At 54.4% G+C, this 16,520-nt stretch overlaps 1 protein-coding gene across 27 annotated transcripts in view; it reads left to right on the forward strand.

Moving 5' to 3' along the window:
- RALGPS1 (Ral GEF with PH domain and SH3 binding motif 1) overlaps window positions 1-16,520 on the forward strand; it is a 264,237-nt gene that overhangs the window by 203,730 nt on the left and 43,987 nt on the right. For all 27 annotated transcript variants that reach the window (XR_016225247.1, XR_016225248.1, XM_017350051.4 and 24 more), the window contains one exon: window positions 14,088-14,225. Coding sequence is in view for 25 of the 27 variants with exons in the window: in XM_017350051.4 (XP_017205540.2) it covers window positions 14,088-14,225 (138 nt within the window). In the remaining 2 variants the exon portion in view is untranslated. The remainder of the gene's footprint in view (window positions 1-14,087; window positions 14,226-16,520) is intronic.

The following is a 16,520-nucleotide window of genomic DNA, read 5'->3' on the forward strand; positions in this document are numbered from 1 at the left end:
AGTGAAAATCAGTCTGGATCCGGCTCGCCCTCCAAAAACCTGCAGCTTGTTCCCCCTAGAGAACGTTGGGTTTGGCGACCGAGGCTCAGAGCCTGCGTCTCATTAGCGTCCACTGAGTCACGGGCGAAGCCCACAGCTTTGCTGCCTGCGCGTCCATTGTTTTGGTGCCTTTGGGGTCACAGACCGGAGAGCAGCGCGTTCTCGGAAGCGAGAAAGACTTTGGCGACTCCGGCGGCCGACCGTGAGCTCACTCTCTGGCCAGGCTCCTGGTGGCCTGGGACGCGCGGGGAGCCTCTCCGTGCACGGTAGCGCATCTCCGAGCCAGGGCTGGAAAGACAAGCCCGGCAGTGTTTTGCTTGGCATGTGGGCAGCCTCAGTCCTACCCAGTGTAGAGGCAGGTTTCCGCGGCTCTCGCTGGGGGAATCATCTTGCATTTCCTCTCGGTGACGCGAGCCGCTCTGGAGGCCGGTGACGGCACTCAGAGAAATCCGGGTATTTGGTTTGGAGACACCAGAAACACAATTCGCCCGTTTCTGCCTCATGCGCCTGTGATGTTTTTGAGGTCTACGTCATTGGCATCTGAGGATAATTTGCTCAAGTCGGCAGTGCTGCAGTATTGCTTTGCTTTTAGGAGAGAATGAACGCGGCTGAGAGTGGGGACCTGGTGGCCGGGGCCGCTCTGCCACTGCATGGTAGAATCTCAAAGGCCCAAATAAAGATTGTGTGCAAAGATTCTGTGCAAATAAAGATTCAAGGTCAGAGCCAGTCCTGCCCCAGACAGCTTCTGGGCCCTTGAGCACGCAGAAGCGGGCAAGACACAGCCCTTGTCCTCCAGGCTTGCGTGCGCCGTGCTGGAAAGGGAGGACAGCAGTGCACCGTGAGAGCCCAGGAGGAGCTGGCCTACAGCCGGGAGGTGCAGTGGTGCAGGGGGAAGCACTGCTTGTGAGACTCAGCGGCCACAGGCTGCCGGGCGTGCAGGGAGGACGGCGAGGTGGCAGGGGCTGTGGGCAGGAGCCCAGAGGGCCATGCGTGCCTGCCCAGCTGCCCTGTCGCCTGTTGGGGGTACAGAGTCATCGGGTCACTTTAATGGGGATGGGGCACGGTCCAGTGGGGTTCGAGGAAGATCCCAGAGTGCAGACGCCTGGGTGGGGAGAGAGTAAAGGCCTTGGGACGGAGTCCGGAGGCGGTCAGCACAGGTCTGTGGCCGTTCAGCCTACACCTGAACACTAAGACTTCGACCAGGAGCCGAGGACGCCTGGAAAATCATTTGCTGAAACTGCTACTCCCTCCTCCCTGCCAAAAAAGTGTTTGCTTCTTTAGTAGAAAGAAAGGGGCACGGGGGAGGAAGGAAGGAAGGAAGTTGGGTTTTGCTTTTTTTATTTCTAAAAATATTAGTCATAGCTACAGACTGGATCAAGTGAAGTTCTATTAAGGGGAAAATAACCTGAAAGCTCCATACTCAAGGAAGGCTGTGCTGATAGACTGCCGTGTATTATCCTCTGTGTGCGCGTCTGCATGTTGATTACGCATGTCTGACTTCTTTTCATTTAAAAACATCGTGGATTTTTCAGCCATGTTCTCAGAAATATATCATTTTAACAGTTGCATGCTATTCCACGGCTTGGATGTAAAACGATTCATCTAAGTCCTGTAACGCTTCATAAACAGAAATGACAAGAGACACTGCGGCGACTATCCCGTCAGTATTCGCCCTTCTGCTGGTAGTCTTGCTGTAGAATAAATTTCTAGAAGTGGAATAGTTGAGTCCTAGGAAGCACGCATTCGGAATTTTCAACGGATACTGCCAAACTCTGCCGAAAGTTCCTGTCAACTTTACCACAGTAGCCTTGTGAAAGAGTGGCGTCTCCACACACGCTCGCCAGCACCAGGGGTTGTCACTCCCTGTTACCGTTTTCCATCTAAATTGGGGGGGGGGGAGCCCACCAAAGGACAAATCTCATGCTCTTCCCTGATTCCCAGTGAGGCTGGCTACGGAGAGCTCCCGTGCCGTGACGTTTCCCGGGACTGCGGGACCACCCCACAGATCGCAAAGCCCACTCTGGTATCTGCCTCTCAGCTCTGGGTGTGATGTTCTCATTGATTATGTGGAAGTTTTGAGGATACTTCAAAAAAGTAGGATTAAAAACTAAGTCTGGGGCCGGCGCTGTGGCTCACTAGGCTAATCCACCTTGCGGCGCCGGCACACCGGGTTCTAGTCCCGGTCGGGGCGCTGGATTCTGTCCCGGTTGCCCCTCTTCCAGGCCAGCTCTCTACTGTGGCCAGGGAGTGCAGTGGAGGATGGCCCAAGTGCTTGGGCCTTGCACCCCATGGGAGACCAGGATAAGTACCTGGCTCCTGCCATCGGATCAGTGCGGTGCGCCGGCCGTGCTGCGGCGGCCATTGGAGGGTGAACCAACGGCAAAGGAAGACCTTTCTCTCTGTCTCTCTCTCTCTCACTGTCTACTCTGCCTGTCAAAACAAAACAAAACAAAACAAAAAAGCTAAGTCTGTTCAGCTGCAAAAAATTTTCAAATTCATGCATAGTTTTTTTTTTTATTATTTGACAGATAGAGTTAGACAATGAGAGAGAGAGAGAGAAAGGTCTTCCTTCCATTGGTTCACCCTCCAAATGGCCGAACTAGGCCGGAACTATGCCGATCCGAAGCCAGGAGCCAGGTACTTCTTCCTGGTCTCCCATGTGGGTGCAGGGCCCAAGCACTTGGGCCATCCTCCACTGCACTCCCGGGCCACAGCAGAGAGCTGGACTGAAAGAGGAGCAACCGGGACAGAATCCGGCGCCCCAACCAGGACTAGAACCCGGGGTGCCAGCACCGCATGCGGAGGTTAACCAAGTGAGCCACAGCGCCGGCCCCATGCATTGTTTTTAACATGTATTTTTCATGAGCTTTCTGAAGACCCCTAATGTGCACACACTTCAAAAAAATTTTTTGCACCAAAATAAACTTAGCTTTCCCTTCCATTTTCCTCAAATTTCTTAAAGGAACCATGCCTCTGTGTTTTGTAAATGTAGCCCCATATGTCAGTTTTCTTTTTTTTTTTTATGGGTTTTGGATTTTATGTCACACTTAAGTCTTTGTGCACCCCAGGGTTTCGGTGTATTTTATTCCAGATCTCGGCTTAGATTTCCATTTGTCATTCATCGGGAGTTTATTCTACTCTAAGTAGTGAATAGAGATCCCGCTTTGTTCTTTCCTAAGTGGACACTCGTTTGTCTCTGTGCCAGTGTTGAAGGATCCCTCCTTCCCCTACTCACCGGCACTGCCCCTCCTCCTGCACCGCGTCTCTGTGTCCATTTGTATCAATTGCTGGCCTCCCTACTCTGTGCCACTGGTTGATGTAGCTGATTTTTTTTTTCTTGATTAAAAATTTATTATTTGTTTTCATTTCATTTGAGAGAGAGAAATCTTCCATACGCTAGTCCACTCCCCAAATACCCACAGTAGCTGAGGCAGAGCCAGGCTGAAGCCGAGAGCAGGGACTCCAGCTGGGTCTCCCACATGGGTGTCAGGGTCCTAGGGCCTGAGCCACTGCCACTGCCGCTGCCTGCCGGAGTGTGCGTTATCGGGAAGCTGGAACTGGAAGCAGAGCTGGGACTCAAACCCAGGTACCCCGATACAGGGTGCAGGGGTCCCCCACTGTCCCTGCCTGCGGATTCCATAGCAGTATGACGGTGCTAATGGCCTTATCAACACAGCACATTTTATAACAGGCCTCTGTCTTCATTCTTCTTCACAAAAAAAAATCCTGTTTTCACAGAACACCCTTCAGGTGCACTTTGGAATCAATTTTGGACTTAGACAAAATTTATGCATGAGTTCAGACAAGCCCTCTTGATCATTTATTTATTTATTTATTTTATTTGACAGATGAAGTTAGACAGTGAGAGAGAGAGAGACAGAGAGAAAGGTCTTGTCGCTCCCCCTCTTCGTGGAGGAACGACACAGGACCCTGCGCTGTTCTTTCGTCTGCTCGGCCCTCCCCGGGTTTGCTGCTGGTTCTTCCCGGGTTGGCTACCGACCCTTCCACCTCCGTGGAAGGGCGGTTCCCCCTGCCACATTCCCCACTTCCGCGGGGGAGCGGCACACCGCTGGCCGGCTCTCTCGGGGGCTGCACAGGTGTTCCTCTTAGATGTTCCTGGTGCATGTCGTCTCTCTCCTCTTTTATAGTCCTCCTCCGCCAATCCCAACTTGGCTGCCCACACGCCGAGTACGCTGCTCTCCAATCAGGAGCAGGTCCTACAGTTTATTGGTTGAACTGGAGGCAGCTGTGCAGAAGCTGTTTTCTCCTCTCCCAGCGCCATATTGTGGGAGAGCAGATGCATAGAATAAGTCTTAATTCCAGTAACTCAGTCCAGTCCGGGTTGCTCCCCACAGGTCTTCCTTCCATTGGTTCACCCCCCCCAAATGGCTGCTACGGCCAGCACGCTGCGCCAATCCGAAGCCAGGAGCCAGGCGCTTCTTCCTGGTCTTCCATGCGGGTGCAGGGCCCAAGCACTTGGGCCATCCTCCACTGCCTTTCCAGGCCACAGTAGAGAGCTGGACTGGAAGAGGAGCAGCCGGGACAGAATCTGGCACCCCTATGGGATGCTGGTACCGCAGGCGGAGGATTAACCTAATGAGCCACTTTGACGGCCCTCTTGGTCATGTTTTTTCAAATGTTCCACTTTTGGGCGGGCTGGCTTTGTGGTAGAGCCTGTGACACCGGCACCCCATTATGGGTGCCATTTCATGTCCTGGCTGCTTCACTTCCAAACCAGCTTCCTGCTAGTGGCCTGGGAAAAGCAGGGGAAGATGGCCCAAGTCCTTGGGCCGCTGCCACCCATGTGGGAGACCCTCATGAAGTTCCTGGCTCCAGGCTTCAGCCCAGCCCAGCCTTGGCTGTTGCGGCCATCTGAGGACTGAACTTGTGGATGGAAGGTCTTTCTCTCTGTGTCTCTCCCTCTCTAACTCTGACTTTCAAATAAATAAATAAATCTTTAAAAAATGAAGTTTCCGTTTTTGTTGCGGGTGAAGTCTGGAATCACGTCTACTATATATGTTAATTAATGAATAACTGAATCCTTAACTCTGAATGTTGTGTCTTCCTGTCCAGGAATTTTGTTTATTTCCCCACTTACTTGTATCTTCTTTGATATCCTTAGGATACTTTTACTTTATTCGCTTTTATTTTAATTGCCAGTGTTACATTTGCATTTTGACAACTCAGATACAGAGCTAGGCTCTTGAATCATACCTCATTTCAGTAAAATGGATTCTTCAAGGCAGGATTAATAAGCCCAGGATATGTGCAGATTCAGTAAATGTCACTTTTTATATCAGAGAAGTTTGTTCATATAGATCTTACATACTTCTTTATGCATTTACTTCCAAGATTTTTATAGTTTTTTTTCTGTTACTGTCCATGAGGTCTTTTTCTTCCATTTCCTTTTCTAGTTGATGATTTCTGGTACAGATGAACGGCATTGACTTATGAATTTTACTATGAAGTTAACTCTATTAGTTCTAATAGTTTTTCATTGGAGTAACCTAGATTGTCTAATTACATAACCAATACTATAACTAACCCTGTCACCTGCAAATAATGGCCGTGTTAATGCATCTTTATTCGACATTTCTTTGTCTTGTCCTATGACATTGGCTTGTGCATCTGCAACAGTGTTAAAAGAGCAGTACGGCATGTATTCTTAATTTTTCCTATTCAACAGGGTTTCAATATTCAGAACACTGTCTGGTGTGCATCTTCTGTTACATTAAGGGAGTCTTTTTACTTCAGTGCCTTATCAGGAATGGATATTAAAGTTATACATGACATTGTGGAATCTCCTGAGATCATTTGTTAAAATATATGACCACATGACCGCCCTCCTGTGATAAACCTATTGATTTTATTACTCTTTCAATATACTGCCAATTTGCTAATATATTTTCAAGTAGCTATGTGTTTTTATGTGATAATATTTTATTTGGTATGGGATGCCAGTGTTTCGGACGGAGGCTTAACCCGCTTCTCTACAACACCAGCCCCAAATAACTTTTCTTTTTGATTTTATTTATTTATTTGAGAGGTAGAGTTACAAATAGTGAGAGGTGGACAGAGAGAAAGGTCTTCCATCCGCTGGTTCACTCCCCAAATGGCCGCAACGGCCAGAGCTGAGCCGATCCGAAGCCAGGAGCCAGGAGCTTCTTCTGGGTCTCCTGTGTGGGTGCAGGGGCCCAAGCACTTGGGCCATCTTCTGCAGATTTCCCAGGCCACAGCAGAGAGCTGGATCAGAAGAGGAGCAGCCGGGACTAGAACCAGTGCCCATATGGGATGCTGGTGCTGCTGGCAGAAGATTAACTTACTGTGCCACAGCACCGGCCCCCCGAATAATATTTTTAAGAAAGTTAAGCTTATTGAGGGTCGGTGCTGTGGCATAGCAGGTAAGGCCACCACCTGTACTGCCAGCATCCTGTGTGGGTGCTAGTTTGGATTCTGGCTGCTCCGCTTCCAACTCAGCTCTCTGCTAATGGCCTGGGAGGGCAGCAGAGGATGGCCCAGGTCCTTGGGCCTCTGCACCCATGTGGGAGGCCGGGAAGAAGCTCCTGGCTCCTGCTTTTAGATCGACAAGGCTCCAGCCATTGTGGCCATTTGGGGAGTGAACCAGGGGCTGGAGGATCTCTCTCTTTCTCTCCCTCTCCCCCTCTGTAACCCTGCTTTTCAAATAATAAATAAATTTTTAGGAAAAAAACCTTTTATTTGGGATCTCAGCCCCTTTACTAATTATCTTGTTCTCTGTTTTCTGCCCTGTCTGATGCTGAAGTAAATGATGGACCAGGCCCCCAGCTCCCTGCATCTTCCTCCAGTGGGCTCAGCCCTGCCTTGGCTCCAGCGCTGGCCGAGCCACGGTGTTAAGAGTCCAGCCATTAGACCCAGTTCTCCCCACTACCTGAAGAGTGCAGCCTCAACCCAAACCCTCCCAAGGCACAGCACTATCTGGAAGGCTCAGCCACTCGCCCAAGCTCTCCCCAGCAGCTCAAACTCGCCTCAGCCAGACCCCCCAAAGCCCTCCCAGCTACTTTGTGCTATAGAAGCCACTAGTTTGTGCGAGAGGGCACTCTCTCTGCTGTGTTCACCGGGAGTGAGCCCCTCTCGGGTTTATTTGGTAAATACACCTGTTCTGGCTGGAGTCTGTGTTCTGTCTCCTCTTGGTCTTGCTCTCCTATCCTTGCAACAAACATCCCCGATTTTCCTCTGTGCCCTGAAACAGTTTCAGTAACATTCAGTGTTCCTTTAAAAGTTTTGAGGCCTCATTCTGTAACGACTTCTAGATCGGTCCTTTTTAATTATAGTGTCGTCCCCAATCTTAGCTTTGTTCTCTTCATTGGTTAACTTTGTGCCTCTTCTTGATAGGACTTTGAGAAGATGGATTTGCCTGTTAGCGTGTCGGTCTTCACATATGTTGTCATAAAAGTCACACTCACTGCCACTGTAACATCTCCACAGTGTTTGGACTCAGGTTCCTGCTCTCTCCCTAACACTGTACATCTGGTTTCTTTTTTTTTTTTCCTCCTGGGTCATATATACAAGCCAAAGGATTATCTTTCCTGTACTTTTTCAAAGAACCAACTTTCAGTTTTATTTATGCTCTGCCAGACCCTTGATTTTTAAATTTTTTCTGAATTGATATGTTTTATTATTCTTTCCTGTCTTTTACTCTTTTTCTACCTTTGTGTCGTGAATACTCAGTTCACCACTTTGTTGATTGTTCTTAATTGTTAATACAAGCACTTGAGGCCATGGAGTTCTGAGTTCTGTGGCTCTGCCAGCATCATATGTGGCTGGTTTGCGATTTGAATTTCATTCTCTTCTTTGTCTCAGAATTTTTTTTAAATTCACTTTTACCCCCGGGACAAGGGAGGGAGTGGGAAACCGCAGGGCTCTCTGAGCGTGGGAGGTACGGCTTCCCCGGAGAGCAGTCAGGAAGAATGGGGAGTGGAGGTCGGGCCGACCAAAGTGCTGGTTCCTTCCCTGTTGCCAGGACTTGATGAGATGGGACCTGTCACACACTTGGCGCGGTGACCATCACAGCCAAGCCCAGCGGCCCGGTCACGGGTCACCGATGCCCGCCGCGTCCTCACGCTCTTCCTTACTGCTACTCCCAGCCCCAACCCGGCTGCACCATCCTGCGCTCTCTGAGGGCCGTTTGCAAACAGTAGGCTACCTCTTCACACCTGCACTGGGGCCAGCTAACGCCCAGGGCTCAGCACAGGGGGCCTGACACAGGAGGAGAGTCAGCTGCCCCGGACTCCCCGGCTTCTGTCCAGGCTGCAGGGCTTTGCCCACGTGCTTCTGTGATTCATGAGCCACAGGACCGAGGCATAGACGAGGCCACGTGCTCGCCCCAGCAGCGTGGCCCCTGACCACCAACATGTGACTGCCCCAGCCTGCCCGCCCCCTTTCTGTAGACTTGGGGCCATATGGTAGTGAGCAGGCTGCCAGCAGAAGGCCGGCTGGGAATATTCTTTCAAGTGAGGATTTCTCCTGAAGGCCCTGTTTTGCATGATTGACACTAATTAGCAGGCGCCAATTAATATTCAGCATCTTCTCCATCTTCCCAGGGAGCTGGAGCCCCCGGCTGAAATCTCACCCCACGTGAATGGAGTTGTTTTCTCCCTGTCTCCCCCCACGCTGCCTCTCCTGTTCACTCCCTTTCTCTTCATCTCCCTCTCTCTCTCCCTCACCCTCTCTCTCTCCCTCCCCCCCTCTCTCTCCCTCCCTCTGTCCCTCTCTCCCTCTCTCCCTCTCTCTCTCTCTCACACACACACACACACACACACCCTAACCAGCAGCCGCTCTGTTATTTCATTTGGGACCTATCAGCACGGTTTATGTGATCAAACCACACAAGCACCGTTCTGGGTGCCAGCGCCCCTCCCCTCCCACACTGGAAGGGATCCGTGCAGGGCAGAGGAGAAGTCGGGGGAAAGTCTTTCATCTCCAACTCTGAAAAAGAAAGAGGGAGCGAGCGGAAAGCCTCAATGGAAATGTGGCATATTTTTCTGCTGTGGAGGGTTTTTTTCCCCTCAACACAGCAGAATTTTCCTTATTAAAAAGATAGCTGTGTGAGAAAAACCAAAACCAGACAGGGGCTGGAAGTGAGACGAGGGTGGCGATGGGAGAACAAGGCCGCAGTGAGTCCTGGGCTTGCGGGAAGCCCAGGGCCAGCCGTGGGCTTGAGCTCCCGCCGGCTCCGTGCCACAGAGCAGGGCTGTCCCTTGGCCCCAGAGAAGGGGTCTATTCAGGAAGACCCCTCCTTTGTCAGCCCGGCACTGCCGGCCCGGGGCCAGGGCATCTGGGGGACATCTCTGCTTGGGAGCTTGCACTCACTATGGGAAGCAGAGTTGGCCCCCAGCCCCCCATGTAGAGGCCGCAGGGGGCTGCTGCAGCAGAGCGAGCCAAGGGCTGCTGGGTCCCGGCCCCCGGGGTCTCTGTCCACCACAGTGGTCAGGCTGGCACTTCTGTGGCAGCCGCAGCAGTGTCGCCAAGCCCTGTGTGGGGCACGGAGGAGGGGGCGGAGCAGGAGTGTGGTCCGGGGAGCTGTGCGTCTCCAAGGAGGGCCAGTTTGTGGGTGAGCCCAGCTGGCAGGAGGGTCCCGGGACGGGGTTGGGGTTGGGGGTGGGGCTTAGGCCACAGCAGAGGTTTTCACACTCCCAGCTCTGCAGCTGGGACTCTCGTCCCTGTGCCAGACAGGGCCTCCCAGCCCCTAGCACTACCGTGTGCCCCAGATCTCTGAAGTCACGGGGCCTGAATCCATGTCCTCATAGCCCCACCCACATGCAGCGTGACCTCAGCCAAGTCCCTTTTCCTCGTCCACGAGGCGCGGGGAGGCAGAGCACCTGCTGCGGAGGCTCACCATGAAGGTGCCGTGACACAAGCAGTGCCCACTGTCCCTGCGGTGCACGGCGGCCGGGACTGCCCCAGCCGTGTCCCCTGACACGGCTGCACTCCCAGTCTAGCCCGGTCCCTGGCATCGCTCTGCCCCAAGGCAGCCAGGAGCAGGGTGCAGACTCACCCACCTGTCTTCGCAAAGCCGATGACACGAGTGTCATCTACTGCAGTAGCTCAGATTAGGAGTAGCAGCTGAGATGTCCATCTGGATGTCCCGGTGCAGATGGCCGCTCCCGGCACTGGTCCAGCCAGGGGATGGCCTCCGTGTGGTCAGCATCTGGGCGCCGGCCCTGGTGATGGCAAACACAGCTGGACACATCCTCCTGTGGACATTCCGCCACTGCTCCAAGGGGCCTTTAAGGGCTCCAGACTCTGGGCAGCTCTGTCTCTTGACCACTTTGGTGGCCCAGACCATGGATTGGCAGACTTCTTTGAGCCAGTGTCATCATGCACACTCAAGGAAACTGAGGCCCGGGAGGTGCCGAGGCCTGTCTGAGGCCACCCAGCTGGTACGTGGCAGAGCCAGGGTTCCAAGTCTCCTGGCTCCAAGCCCCACACCACAGCTGCCTGTCATGAGGCAGAGCTGGCAGGGCCCCCAGGCCTGGGTGGGCCTCTGACAATGGGACCTGGGTCAGATACGCCCTGCGGATTGGGGCGGAGGGGGAAGGGGAGCACGCAGCAGGCCGTAGATGTCATGGGGGCGGGAGTAGCCAGGCTGGTCATGAGCCGTCCTGGGACGTGTTGCCTCCAGAGGAGAAATGAGCCTGGGAGAGCCACAGCTGGGCACCCACGGGTTCAGCTACGTCCCCATGAGCGCTTGCCGGCTGCCAGCTCCAGAGGACCCAGCTGGAGTTGAAGGACTGACGCTGGACTTGGGTTGGAATCCTGCCCCGGCCACTTCCCAGCTGGCTTGTCTCAAGCAATCAGTGCGACCTCCTCCACCTGTATAACTTGCGGCTCAAACCTGCCCTGCGGCCGTGTTGTGCTCGGGGGCCCGAGGGCCTGGGTCGCGGCAGATGCTCGGTACACAGCAGCTGCTGTTGTCCCCACCAGACTCCTGCTGGCTCTCCGGCTACAAAATGAGGGTTATAATTGGAAGATATTTCAAAAGCCTCATGGAAAGTGCAATTAAAGGATACATTTCTTCGGGGTACCAAACAGTTTTGAAATCCGTGCCTGGATTTCTCGTGATAAACATTTCCTGTGCCCTTCTGGAAGTACCCTTGTTTATGTGGCTCCGTGAGGCTGGTGTAGATTCCTCCTTTCAGCTAAAGTGCGCCAGGCAGCCCCTGAGGCCCGTGGAGGACACGCCTCCTGCTCTCAGGGGTGTACGCGTGACGGGGAGTGCGACTTCACACGCGCAGGTACAGACCGTGGCTGACGACGGTGTGGTGGTGCTGACTACCTTGGGCACGGTTCCTGGCACAGTACCAGCGGGACTGCAGTGTGGGCTCGGCACCCTCTCCTGTTACGGACTGATCCAACGCTGGGACACGTGCAGTGTTACCTGCAAGGGGTCTGCTGCCCACCCCCCTGCAGTTTTCCTAGAGTTTATGCGGAGCTTGTTTGGGCATGTGACCGAGGCTCGGGGCTCCCCAGCTCTCTGCTTTGGGAAAGTCTGGACCCCCCGCCCCATCCCCAGCCTACGGTGGCCCTGGCACCTACTCTAGGTCCTAGGGAGTAATCCGTGCTGGAATCTGAGTGCTTTGGGGGTTGGGTGGGGGAGTTGCCATCAGACTGACAGTAGCTTTTCCTCTCGGGGGAGGCAGTGAGCCCCCGTGGCCCCAGGGTGCCCTGTGGAAGTGGCGTGCCAGCCCCCTCCAAGGCAGGTGCTCCCCTGCCCCCACGCCGGCCTCTGTGTTTGCAGGGGCCTAACCAGACCCCTTCTCCAGGGGCCAGCCCCATCCTGGCAGGCAGCACAGGGTGAGCCCTCCATGTTGGCGGTGTTCCTTGAGAAAAGGCAGCCGCCTGTGTGTATCTGACGCCCAGGGGGCGGGCGCACAGCTCTGCAGCCAGAGACACGGTGCGCATCCCAGCACACTTGCTGTGAGGCCGCAGGCGGGCCTCTGACCTCCCTGAACTTCCATTTTTCCCCTCCACCTTCCTGGCCTTGGGAAGACGAGGAGCGGGGAGCGCCTGCGTGGCACTGGGTTCCCAGGAGACAGCAGTGTTCTCCCTCTCCTTTCCCTGCCCCGCCATGTGCGTCTGGGTCCCTGCCCACATCCTGCGCGCCCTGCTCAGCCCAGGAGGGTGATTTTTGCTGTGGTTGAAACAGTAATGGGATTTTCAGGATTGACATTGTTGACTCTTCAGGGAGGTAACTGAGTTACTTTTTTTTTTTTTTTAAGAGAGGAGAGGAAAATCAAGGTCAAGAGAAAGAATAAATCTGTGTATTCAAATCTACCGTACTTGAAGTTTCCATACAAGGGAAATCATTTCCAATTCTAAAAATGTTGGAAACACGGTGCAGCCAGAAAGAGGGGAAGCAGACATGGCCCCTATGAGAAGTGCTAGCATGTGTTTCAGCGATTCAACGGTTTCCCGTAACGTTGTGCAGCTATTTTAAAAGCAGACGAGTGACTCATGGTATCCAGCACTGGTGGCCCACTGTGATGGCAGGAAGCGCACACTCTGGACGAGGCAGACTTGAGTTCAACTCCCATCCCCGTCATTTAGCAGCTGTGTGACCTTGGGCGAGTTACACATCCTCTCCTTTATAAAATGGGCTCTTGGGAGGGTCAGGAGGTGATGGCTGTGTAACAGCACAGCGTGCATCCGCCCATGCGAAACCCCCATAACTTTTCTATCCGGCCCCCGATTAATTCCTAGACTTGTAATCATTCTTAGTTGTTTAATGGTAAACTTTCTTGAGGCTATAAATTTTCCTCTGATTACCACTTTAGCCAGAACCCGTAAGTTTTGATGTGTAACATTCTTCTTTGTCATTGTCTTCAAACAGATTTATTTTAAAGATTATTTATTTATTTGAAAGGTAGAGTTATAGAGAGGGAGAGAGAAAGGGAGAAGAGAGAGGGAAGACGAGAGTGGGGAGAGGGGAGAGAGAGAGAGAGAGGAAACATCCATCCATTGGTTCACTCCCCAGATGGCCACAATGGCTGGAGCTGAGCCAGTCCGAAGCCAGGAGCCAGGAGCTTCTTCCAGGTCTCCCACGTGGGTGGCAGATGACAGTGCCCAAGGACTTGGGTCATCCGCTGCTTTCCAGGCACATTAGCAGCGAGCTGAATCAGATGTAGAGCAGCCTGGTCTCCAACCAGCACTCCCATACGGGATGCTGGTGTAACGAGCAGTGGCCTAATCCTTTGTGCTACAACGCTGGCCCTGCGTGGTGCTTTTCCAGATCAGCCACTTCTCTTTGCCTTGCTCAGTGTTTTCTGCCTTGAGTTTTGATTTGCATCGCTCCCCCTGCCTTCCTGCACCAGTGCTGGGTACAGGGCAGTGCTCACAGAGGGCTGCTGGAGGACCTGCCATCCGCTGTGCGTCCACATCTCCAGCTAGTCCGAGGCGCAGCGCTGCAGCCAACCAGGCAGCTGTGAGCTGTGGAGTGGCCCGGGCTGCACAGCCAGGCAGCTCGTCCTGAAATCCCCCCAGCTCATCCCTGGCCTGTCATAGCCCTGGTTTCATATCACACACACCTTAATTTCCTGTTAATCACCCTCAAGAGAATTCTCTGGATAACCTTAATTTTTTCTACTGAGAGTTTACACTTTTTCATTTCCTCTTTTGTCTCTTGTTAATTTATGATTTTTGTGCGTATGCCTGTGTGAGTGTGAGTTTGTGTGCGGACAGATGGACAAGTAGACAGACAGCACCTTAGACCTATGAAACCCCATCGGTGGGTAAGAAACACCAGGTACCCACCCCGCACGTCCTGTAACTTTCCGTTCGGGGCGCAGGTGAGAGGCGTGCCGCTGGAGAGCGTGTGAGCGAAAGCGCAGGATCTGCCAGCACTGGGTTTGGTTGCTGCTCAGATGTCTGATTCACAGATGAGCCGACTGCATGAAAAATGAGCAGTCAGGTCTGGAGTTAAAGTTTTCCATGCGGCCCTGTTCATGCCTTCCGACAGAGACTCTGATTAATGGTGAGCTCCTACCGTCATTAAAAATCTCCTTTAATTTTAGGGATCTATCTCCTGGATTTAATCTACATTGATTCCGCATACCCTGCCTCAGGCAGCATCATGGAAAACGAGCAGAGATCCAACCAGATGAACAATATTCTCCGGATAATTGCCGATTTGCAAGTTTCCTGCAGCTACGGTCAGTGCCCTTGGTCGCTGGAACTGTGGAATCTTACAGCAGTGAACTTTGGGTTGGGCCGCACCTTACGGACGAGAAAGTTCTGGAAACCGGGAAGGCCCCACAAAGCGCTCCATGTTCCTTTCTTGGGCAGCAGACATGTGCTGGATCCATTACACATGGGTTTGGCCTCCAGAGACTCTGCAGACTAGGTGTTACTGTTGCTGTCTTACGGGAGGGGAAACTGAGGCCGAGGACAGCTTAGTCCCTGTCTCAGGTCCCACACGTTGCCCAGCCCAGGTCTGTCCGGCCGCTGAGTCGCTCGTTCAGGAGCAGCTTAGCGGGCAGTTCCCAGGCAGATTCGGGGGCCGTCTGCCGTGGCCGCAGCGTTCTCCTGGTGGGCTGGCAGATGCGGGGAGACAGGAACACACAGATGTGGGGTTCGTGGGCCAGTCCGGCCCGGGGTGCCATCGCTTCTGCCGGGGCAGCTGGGCGATTCCATCAAGCTGTGGCCTGGAAGGCAAGGGGGGGCATTGGTGGTGGGCTGGCAGCTCGGCCAGACGCAGCGGGACTGCGATGGTGGGGTCTGAGGTCCAGGCCCTGAGGGCCCTCGCGGGGGCAGCGGCTTCACCCACGAGAACGGTGGCCTTGTGAGCCAGGTGCTCGAGTCCTCCGTGAATGACCAGGCGGCCAGCCAGGAGGAGGTGGCATGAAGAGGGCCATGGGTAATGGAGCTGTAGGAGTTGGTGCCTGGGGAGCAGGCCGTTCCCAAGAGGGAGCAAGCAGGAAGGGGCACAGGGGGATGCTGCTCTCTTGTGGAACCTGGGCCGGGAGGGAGCCAGCGGCCTCCACCTGGGAAGGCCTCGGGGAGGGCCCTGCTCCTGGGGAGGGGCTGGCCACGTCCGAGCTCTGCTCTCCTCCGACCCTGGCCTGCGTGCCCTGTGCAGGCCTCCCCTACCCCAGGCTCTCTCCACTCACAGAAACGCGGACACCAGCCAAGCAGTCCCAGACCGGGGCTTGGGGCCGGGCAGACTAGAGCTCAGATCCCAGCTCTGCCTCTCGAGGAGCAGGTTCTCCCGTGTGTGAACGCGGGGCCGCGATGCACACAGCTCCCGCCCAGGCCCCCTTTCACCAGAGCTCAGCAAACGCTCCCTGTCGCCCGTCACCATCGCCCGCGGAGCCCCTCTTGTTCCTCACCCCAGGGGATCACACGGTGGGGCTTCGGAGAGACAAAATGCCACATTCAGAACCTCACCCTCAGGGGCTCTGGAGCCACCCGGTGCCCCCAGCTCTCCAGCCTCTCCTCTGCCTCCAGTCACCTGTACTCCTGTCACCCTGCCTTGCCCTGTGCCGCCGGAGGTCATCTCAGAAGTGCGTGACCCTGAGGGTCTGCGGAGAAAGCTGGCATCAGCCTCCCCGATGGCACGTGGACGTGGCGGAGCCTCCCGGGGCTTGGGGCTGCCTCCCAGCCACGCGGCTTTGCGAGCTGCCTGTTCCTCCGGGCAATGGGGACTCTTCTTCCCCAGGAGGCGGGTCTGGGGTGAGAGCAGACGGCCCCCGTGGGTCATCTGGCGCACAGCAGGTTCTTGAGCATCAGGGCCTCTCTTCTCAGCGGCTCCAGTCGTGGGCCAGGATCTGGGTCAAGCTGTACAGCTGGCTGGCTGGATCTGTTTATTCTTTTTTAAAAAATTTATTTATTTATTCGAAAGGCAGAGTGACACAGAGAGTAGAGACAGAGAAAGAGATATTTTCCGTCCACTGGTTTACTCCCTCAATGCCCGCAACAGGCAAGAGTGGGCCCAGCCAAAGCCAGGAGCCGGGAACTCCATCCTGGCCTCCCGCACAGGTGGCAGGGGACCAAGTACTTGGGGCATCAGACACCTCATTCTCAGGCACATAAGCAGGGAGCTGGATCAGAAGTGGAGCAGCTGGAACTCAAACTGGCGCTCTGACATGGGATGCTGGCATCAAGGACGGCAGCCTCCAGTTTGTCCGTTGATTCATGTCACACAGGGGGTGGGCAGGTGTGGATCACGTGCCCAGTAACCCCGCTGGACACCTGGCCGGGGCCACCTGTCCTGGAGGCCAGGGAGCCATCTTTCCTCAGCCCCTGGGCTCTGCATGGAGGCTTGGCTTCTTCCCGGCCAGAGAGTCATGATGGCCTCAGTGTGGGGTCCGGTGTAGCCATGGGTGGGTGGGAGGGGTGTTACTTGGGGGCGGAGCCCAGCCTGATGACCCCTCTGTGTCCAGTGCCCTGCGCAGGACCTGGCCCCAGGAAGCAGCAGCAACCATTGAAGAACGAGTGAGTCTGAGTCC

The sequence above is a fragment of the Oryctolagus cuniculus genome, chromosome 1, assembly GCF_051225735.1.
Source record: "Oryctolagus cuniculus isolate XC-2025 breed Fujian yellow rabbit chromosome 1, ASM5122573v1, whole genome shotgun sequence".
Classification (NCBI taxonomy): domain Eukaryota; kingdom Metazoa; phylum Chordata; class Mammalia; order Lagomorpha; family Leporidae; genus Oryctolagus; species Oryctolagus cuniculus.